General features: G+C 49.1%; 2 protein-coding genes across 2 annotated transcripts; both read right to left on the reverse strand.

The window, feature by feature from the left end:
- Positions 1-47: 47 nt before the first annotated feature.
- On the reverse strand, positions 48-5,692 carry LOC120815581 (uncharacterized). Its single transcript, XM_040170365.2, has 7 exons — positions 5,348-5,692; positions 4,371-4,573; positions 4,182-4,274; positions 3,115-3,210; positions 2,831-2,941; positions 2,611-2,740; positions 48-2,515 (listed from the first exon to the last, which is right to left on the reverse strand). Exons 1-7 carry the CDS (start codon positions 5,358-5,360, stop codon positions 627-629), a joined length of 2,535 nt encoding a protein of 844 aa, XP_040026299.2. The 5' UTR covers positions 5,361-5,692; the 3' UTR covers positions 48-626.
- A 353-nt stretch (positions 5,693-6,045) lies between these two features.
- LOC120815582 (uncharacterized) lies at positions 6,046-8,760 on the reverse strand. The gene is given in 6 exon segments (XM_078098548.1): positions 6,046-7,090; positions 7,093-7,349; positions 7,352-7,537; positions 7,540-7,593; positions 8,400-8,532; positions 8,613-8,760. Coding segments are annotated over 6 exon segments (1,614 nt in total). The 5' UTR covers positions 8,745-8,760; the 3' UTR covers positions 6,046-6,238.
- Positions 8,761-8,792: the final 32 nt, after the last annotated feature.

Below are 8,792 nucleotides of genomic sequence, written 5' to 3' on the forward strand. Positions count from 1 at the left end.
AGAACCATTGCACACGTGTTCCTCCGTGAGTGAATAAAATCATCATGGATAACTCAGGTTAATTTAATTTGAAATGTCTCAAAACAAACAATTCGATATATACAGTTCCAGTCAAAAGTTTGGACACACTTGAATTGAATGCGAAATTGTGTCAAAACTCTTGACTGGTTCTGCATAGATATATTTATATAGAAAAAGGCCTATTGGGAGAAAGACAAGTTGAAATAGATGGTGCCGTCATAATTGCTTTTGAATTTTACAACATTTGTATTTCAGCGTATTTACAGAGAGCTGATTCACCTCCATCACTATCAAGGACCTCTCAAAAATATATATTTTCATTAATATTACAACTTCTGAACATACAGCATCTCACCACAAATATCCAGAATGACATCAAACATGTTCATGCATAAGAAACGGACGCTGGGAAAGAAAGAGAGCCGATGTAAAGACTCACTTTCACTTCCCTGCTGAGAAGATCGACACCACTCGTGTTTAATCATCTGCAACCGAGCAAATAACTAAACTACTTTTACTTTAAATATTTTAAAAGTCCCCAGATGACTTTACAGCGAAGAGGAACCCGCGTTCCTCCGTGAGCGGCTCGGCTCATTGGTCCCGACTCAGTTCACGTTGGAGTGGCTCTTCAGGTGCCTCCTCAGGTGGTTCAGACAGGTGTAGGTCTTGGGGCAGATCTGGCAGTGATACGGCCGCACCCCCGAGTGGTTCAGCATGTGCTGCTTCAGCACACTCCCGTCGGAGAAGGCCTTCCCGCACTGCGTGCACACGTACGGCCGCTCCCCCGTGTGCACGCGCATGTGGACCGTCACCTTGTGCGCCATGGTGAAGCCCTTGCCGCACACCGTGCACTTGAACGGCCGCTCGCCGGTGTGCGTGAGCCTGTGCGTGCGCATGGCCCCCATCTGGGAGAAGGCCTTGCCGCAGTCGGGGCAGGCGTGCGGCTTCTCGCCCGTGTGCACGCGGGTGTGACTGCGCAGTCCTCCCGCGGTGGAGAAGCACTGGGAGCAGTGGGTGCACTGGTAGGGCCGCTCGCCCGTGTGCGTGCGCATGTGCTGCTTCAGGTCGTAGCGGTTCCTGAAGCCGCGGCCGCAGACCAGGCAGCTCTCGGGCCGCTCGTCGTTGTGCCGCAGCTCGTGGTTGGCCAGGCACTTTTCGGACAGGAAACACTTGCCGCACTCCTGACACTGATAGGGTTTCTCGTGGTCTACCCTCTGGTGGTACTTCAGCTCGCTGATGCCGGGGAAAGTCTCGTCGCAGTATCGGCACCGGAACCGATGGTTGGGGCTGTAGGGGAGCTGGTGCTCGCTCATCTGATGGTTCCTCAGCAGGTGGGCCATCTTGAAGGTCTTCCCGCAGTGGGAACACTCGTATTTGGTCAGCAGCTGGACACACTGGTGTCTCACGCGCTCGTGCAGGGACCTGAACTGGCACCCGCACTTTGTGCAAATGTGGGAAGCATTTTTACACTTGCGCTTCCTGTGCCGGGAGAGGTGGGCCTCCGTGCGGAAGGCTTTGCCGCACTGAGAGCACTTGTAAGGCTTCACCGCCGTGTGGAACCTCTGGTGCTCGAGAAACTCGAAGCGATACTTGAAGCTCCTCCCGCACAGCGGGCAGTTATGTGTGACCCGTCCCCGCGGGTACGCCGCTTTGATCGACGCTTTCCTGGAGGACAGCGACGCCGAGGACGTCCGATGAGCGGAAACGCTCTTCCTACGTTTGCCTCGGCTCGTTAGCGCGGCCGCCTCCAGGTCGCCGACCTCCTCGTGCCGTTCTTCGTGCTTGGTCAGACACTTGGAGGAGATGAAGCTCTTGCCGCACCGCTTGCACTGGTAGGGCTTGTCATGATCGACCTGCTGGTGGTACTTCAAGTCCCCGATCCCTGAGAAACCCACGCCGCAATGGCTGCACTTGAAGAGGCGGCTTTGCACGTGAGTGAGCAGGTGCTCTTTCAAGCTGCTGGACTTTTGAAAGCTTTTCCCGCAGTGCCCGCAGTTGTAGTTGCGGCCACGCTTTGGGCAGTGGTGCCTGAATTTGTCCAGCGAGGTTGGAAAACTGTTCCCGCATTTAATGCACAGATAGGCGGCGTTCTTGCATTTGCGCAGCCGGTGGCCGGCCAGCAGCGTGGCGGTTCGGAACGCCCTGCCGCACTCGGAGCAGTTGTAGGGCTGCAGCCCGCTGTGCACCCGCTGGTGCTCCAGCAGGACGGAGTGGTGCTTGAAGCACTTGTCACACTCGGGGCATTTGTGCGTCCCCGACTGCTGCCTCCTGCGAGGGGACGAGGAGATCTCGGCCCTCTTCGGCGATTCGGGAAAGTCCGCCGAGGTGGAAGGGTGAGTGGACAGCTCTTCGTCGAACATGACGATCTGAGGAACGCCGTTGTTGACGTCGTCCTCGTCCTCGTCACAGGCGCCCGGGTGGGACGCGATGGCCACTTCCAGCGATGGAGGCAGAGCCAGAGAGGGAAGGAGAAGATCGTCCGACTGAAACGGAGCTGCGGGGGGAAACGGGAGGTGAATGAACAGTCGTCCCTCCTCTTCCTCGACTAACACACACGAGGACTTTCGTTGGCAGCGATCGTGTACGTACCGACAGCACACTTAGCCAGTTTCCCGTGACACTGTTTGCTTTGCAGAAGAAATTTAAGATCGTCTCCGTTGGAGACACACTGCATGTACTCCTCGAGGACAGCGGGCGCAGCGCTGATCCAAGACGCCGTCTGTGTACGAAAGAGCCAGAAAGCAAAAAGAGTTGAAAGGTCTCCTAATTTATTGACTCCATGTTCTATTACTGCAGAAGTTCTTTATACCTGTTTGAAATCTGGAATAGGCAGCAGCTCCTCCAGTCTGGTGAAGAATTCACAAACCAGAGTCTCCAGTGCGGTGTCGAAGTCTGGCCCGTACTCCACTGGAAACACATTCTGTCAGATCGGGAAAGTGCAATCAGTAATCTTCAGCACATGGGAATATCTTCAAAGATTACAATGGCAGTAGCAACATTTAGTTTAGTAAAACTGTGATCGATAACTGGATGTATAACATGCGAGTTGTGGTGGATCATTTAGCGCACTGTGTGAGTGGAGAGTGGTTTCACCTTGAGGAAGTGTTCTCTGCCGTGGGTGTCTTCAATGAGGCCCTGCACCAGCTTCATGAAGTTTGCCTCTGGGGCCTCAATTACAGGATCATTGGTCTGGGTTTGAAAAAGACAAACAAAAAAAACACATTGAGTCTGTCAAATTCCTTGTTTGTCGAACAGATTTTGCCAATAAATGTTCCCGATTCCTGATCGGTTTGATTAAAATGTCAGAAAATAGTGTTAAATGCAAAGATTTACTCATGACTTTTAATAGACCGTTTGAGCATTCTGACAAAACCAATCCACTTTCTGTCCGATGGCCTTTTGATCTAAAGACCCTTTTTCCTACGTAACGAACTCCCTGAAAGATTCGATTCACTAGAAGTGCCAACCACTGAGGAGACAGAGGACCCGCATGGGCCGACCCCTCCAAAAGACACAAATAATGCTTTAAAAAATAAACGTGGTATTATTATTTTAAATACCTTTGGTCCAAATGATGTCTTTACTATAGCATAATTCATATGCAGGAAATGAAGGAGGCCTGACTGAGGGCACCACTGCAAGTCCACCTCTTTAAAAAAGGTCATATAGTTTCCTGAGAGAAAGCCAGAAAAATTCCCCTTTGGTTCTCCTTCTTCACTTGGAAGACTTTGGTGTGGAAGGAGAGTGAAACGTCTTTGCAACTGCACATGGCAAAGCATCATGTGACATGACGATAAAGGCTGTGGTTAGGAAACCTTTAGACCTTTACAGTGCAAACCAGAAATATTCAGTCAGAATCACTGGGACTTTTAAAACAAAGCGCAATTTTGAGGGACTTGAGCGTTTTGATCTCGTCTGTTAGCTCACCAATGACCAGAAAACTACTGTTGAAGATACGGGTTGACTTTGAGGCCCTGTGTTTTCAAAACGCGTCAAGCACGGAAGTTTCCGTGTGAAAAAAAGAATTCATCACCATTAGACGAGACAAAAAACAGAAAATCCTGATCTTTCTCAGGTTGGAAACATTTTAAAATGATAAACAACTGTTGTATTAGCTGAATAATTATTTCGGTCCTTAACCAATCGATTATAACACTCACCTCCTCAATGCAAGATGTTCGGATTTGGTTGAGGTGGCTTTCAACAGCCTTGAGATCTTCCGGATGTTCGGAGCGCAGCAGCTCCAGAGTCGTCTAGAGGAAATCAAATTCACAATTTTCACTTTTCCACGATGAACTTCTGTGAAGCTTCTTATTCAATTGTTCTCTCCACACACGCGGTGGACTCACCCGTGCTCTCAGGCCCAGCGAGAGCAGCCGGCCTTCTCTTTTACTCATCAGTTCAGGAACAGCATCTGTCACCATGGATACGAACTCCTCCAGCTTCCCGTAGTGCTTTATGTTGCGCTGGCGAACCACTTCCCACATCACGGAGGACATCAGCCGGAGCGGTGGGACCAGGATTGCCAGCGAGGACAGCGGGACACTGAACTCTTCAAGAAGAAATTTGATTTGGTCAAATAAACGTAGAAATAAATAAACGAGCTGGGTGTGTATGACGTGACACGCGGTCACTTCCCTGTGGAACATAGCTATGGCGTGACTTAGAAGATACTGGAGTACTTGAGTTCATACTAGTTAACTTGGGTCTTTTGGCGCGCTCGTGATGACGGTGGTGCTTCCTGAGCGGGACGCGAGTCCGGTGCTGATCGGACTGAGCGTCCTGCAGCACCCGAGCATCCCGACGCCACCGTCTCCCCCGAGAGGGCAGCGGCTCGTGTCTTTAAAGCGCCAACTCACCGCATTTATAAAGCTGACGTCAAGTTCTGTTCGACATTACTGCACTTAGATCAAATAAACCCAGTGTGTACTTTGACACGTGGGAAATGGCCTCACGAGGGGCTTCCGTGGTGTAGGACCCGGTTAATAACGACTGAACGGGCTATTGCTAACTAACGTCAAGCCGAGCAAACAGTTCGGTTGCGTTTCACACGTTTAAAGATCACTTTGAACGTAGAAAAATGCTTCCAACAGGAAAACGTGATTGAACCCAAAGCCCCGAGTTAACGTGAACCATCGCTACCCGAGTAGCGAGGAGGCCGCTGACGTTGCCTGTTAAAACCGGCGTATTATCGGGAAAAACAATTCTGGTTCCAGGGATTAGTCGAGGCCCGATGAACCTGGGCTAATCCTTCGCTTTAGCTATTCAGCTAGCCAAATAAGCGATACAGAGCACGTATTGCAGAGCGTCGCAGGAGAATACGTACCCGTGTCGTTCATTTTGAATTCCTTTAATAGGGTTGAAAGGAAAAAACCATTACAACGGACTCTCTCTCATACTTTCGGTTAGCGTGTTAGGTAGCCGCGTACGGGGCTTCAGGCGCCAACTTCTTCCTGAAACACGTTGTTCATTCTGGGGGAGCAGCGGCCCAGTCAGTGTCAGTTTGTATCCGAGACGCTTGTTTTGCTGCACGGGGCCGCCCGCACAGGCAACGCGACTTCACCCGATTTAGCAAAATAACACGCACCGCCTCTGCGGACCAGCAAACGTGTGAATCTTCTTGTTTGTAGTTGTTTGTACTTCATAAACTGTGTATTTTTCATACCTCTCGTGTTTTCAATGTTGTGTACAAACTAAGTTGATTCGTTTTGAATATATATATAGTTATATTCGCTAAATCTATTGAAATAATTGTTTGCACTGTCTTTGGGATATAAAGTAGATTCAAAATCTCAATGGAATTATCCTGCATAAGGTTAAAAATCTATCTAGAACCCATCCGATTAAAAATAATTAATAATAAATAAAAAATAATATAATTTTTTAAGATCAGAAAAGGACTATGGTGAATGACCGCTGCAGGATGTCTAATGATGGATTTAACTAAGAATCTGGCTGTGCTCAGAAGCATAGACATGAAACACCCCATAGCTTAGTGGGAATTTACAGTTTGAGGAACAGAAAAACAGTAATACATTTTAATGTAATTACAGAGGATACAATGAGAATCAGTCACTGAAAACAGGAGATGGTGAGCGCTACAGAAGCTATTCTACAGTGCATGAAATCAACATCGCTACAGTCAGGATTACACGCTACAGGCTACTTGCACCAATACAAACAGTATTTGAGTTAAATCAAATGTCGATTGGTGGAATCAGACAGTCTGGTTTTGCACCACAGTGTGAGTCTTCAGGTGTCTCTTCAGGTGATTGTGGCACGTGTAGGCCTTCTCACACTGCTGACAAGCGTAGGGCCGCACGCCGGTATGAGTCATGGTATGTTTTTTCAATTCGTGGCCACGTGAAAACCCTCTCCCACACTCAAAACAGATGAAAGGACGCTCTCCGGTGTGAACGCGCATATGAACTGTCAATTTGCTCGCCATGGTGAACCCGTTCCCGCACACGGTGCACTTGTACGGCTTTTCCCCCGTGTGTGTGCGTCTGTGGATCTGCAGCTCGCCGGCTGAAACGAAAGCCTTGCCGCAGTCGGTGCACAGATACGGTTTCTCTCCGGTGTGGATCCTTATGTGGACGTTCAGGTTTCCTCTCGCAGAGAAACGCTTCCCACAGTACGTGCACTGAAAGGGCTTCTCACCCGTGTGACTGCGCATGTGGAGATTGAGCTCATGGCTGTTCCGGAAAGCTTTACCACAACACACACACACCTGGGTTTTCTGTCTCCTGTGCTGCAGCTCGTGAGCTGCCAAACTGGCCACAGAGCGGAAGTACTTCCCACACTGCGTGCACGGAGTGGACAGGTCGGCAGGATGGATCCTCTGGTGGGATCTCAACTCAGTAATGCTGGGGAACGCTTTCCTACACCGTCTGCACGTGAAGACCCGGCGCTGGCTGTGCGTCACCTCATGCTTACTCAGCAAGTGCTTCGTCTTAAAGCTTTTTCCGCATTGAGAACAGTCAAACTTTGGGACACAACACTGGTGTTTGAATCTCTCCTGCATTGATTGAAAACTACCCCCACACTTAATGCAAATATGAGCTGCTTTTTGGGCACCGTTTTCCGTCTGTGATAGGCCAGATCAGAGCTCCTCCTGTAGGCTTTCCCGCACTGCGAGCACTTGTAAGGGTTTTCTCCGGTGTGCAGCCTGTGATGCTCCAGGAGTTCGTAACGGTATACAAAGCACTTTCCACACTGAGCGCATTTCTGTGCAACTCTCCGCTGTGGAGCATCAATCACGGAGCTGGACGATATCAGACTCTCAGCGGACGTAGCGGGAGCTCCATCGCAGGCGGCGACGTCCCGTCACAATGCTGCTGATCGCCGCACGTCTCCGCAATAGTTTGTTCTGCATTACTGCTGCACCAAGTGTTTGTTTCCTCCTCAGATGGCCATGTTGTATCGTGTGTCGCCATATTTCCTGCGTCCTGGTGAGGAATTTCATCAGATTCTTTCTGGATTTGAAGTGTTTCTGCATCTCTGGCAGTCCTCTCCGCAGTGAGGGAGGGCGGCATAACGATGAGAAGAGCTGCTGCTCCGAGGGTGAGAGCACTGTAAAAAAAAAGAAAGAAAAAGAAGAGTGAGGGACTTTTTTCTCTACATTCATTCTGAAGTAAGGGTTTAGCTTTCCAAAGTGTCTGTTATATATCTGCAAACCGGCCTGCCAGCAAAAATGTTGTCAGTATCCATTTTTCCGGTATTGTTTCAATTAACGCTACAACAAGGAACTTCCATTTTATGTTGTTTTTTAGCAACCACTGTGCAGCGTTTGAGCACCAGATTCCCTGGTTTTGTTGTCCCAAACCACCTTTTCCTCCAGTGGGCCCAGGCTACACAACAGGGGCCTCCAGCAGGTGGCGCTATTCGCTCCCAGTGAGACAACGGCCTGCTACTGGCCAGAGGAGGGAGGCGCTGCCAGGCAGAGCCCCCCTCCTCCCTCAGGAGCGCCAGCGAAGCCGAATCCGAGTCCGTCTGCGTGGCTGATGGAGTCTGAGCGGAACTATTTTCTGCTGAACCGGGCGGATTTCCTCTGATCCGGCGCCGAATCAACCGCTATTTACGAATAGCCAGTCTTGCTAATGGGGTCATTCAGGTCAACTTGTTAAAAGTTCCTGACAGCAACTTTAATTGTTCTCTACAAATGTCAGCAAATAGTGAAATTTGTTGATAACAAGATCTAAAATGGGTTGTTTTTTTCTGACCAACTAGGAACATTTTAATTTTATAAAAAATAAAATCCCCAAACTTCCCCAAAGCAACTATATGGTACTTTTTCCTTTAGATATCACTCTCTGATGAACGGATTGTCAGTTCATTTACAATTGGGCCTGGCTGGTAGACCAGGAACACCGACTCACCGCTGGCATCCATCCCGGCCATTTGACCCCAGTGGGCCTTGCTTCTGAGCAGTACTTTAAGGTCATCCTCTTTGTATACACACGGCATGTATTCTTCTAGCCCGGAGGGTGTGTCACTCATCCACACTGCAGTCTTTATCAAATAAATAAAAGAATCATTTGATGACAAAACTCTTAAAATGCTTCACAAAGAGAACGTCTCTATGGTTTTACCTGCTTAAAGTTTGGTATGAGCAGCAACTCTTCCAATCGGGTGAAGAATTCACAAACCAGTGTCTCCAGAGCTAAATCAAAGTCAGGTCCAAACTCCACAGGAAACACATTCTGTGAGGTGTACAGGAACATTACAACGCGAAACTCATTACTGCAAAATATAACAAATGTTTTGGTTTA

This window comes from Gasterosteus aculeatus, chromosome 3, assembly GCF_964276395.1.
Source record: "Gasterosteus aculeatus chromosome 3, fGasAcu3.hap1.1, whole genome shotgun sequence".
NCBI lineage: Eukaryota > Metazoa > Chordata > Actinopteri > Perciformes > Gasterosteidae > Gasterosteus > Gasterosteus aculeatus.

Bases quoted from the DNA above. Each gene is read 5' to 3' on its own strand.
- LOC120815581 (XM_040170365.2), bottom strand. The intron at 4,275-4,370 runs GTGAGTCCACCG...GATTTCCTCTAG, and splicing joins CGCTGGGCCTGAGAGCACGG to ACGACTCTGGAGCTGCTGCG. The intron at 2,741-2,830 runs GTATAAAGAACT...TTTCGTACACAG, and splicing joins CTATTCCAGATTTCAAACAG to ACGGCGTCTTGGATCAGCGC.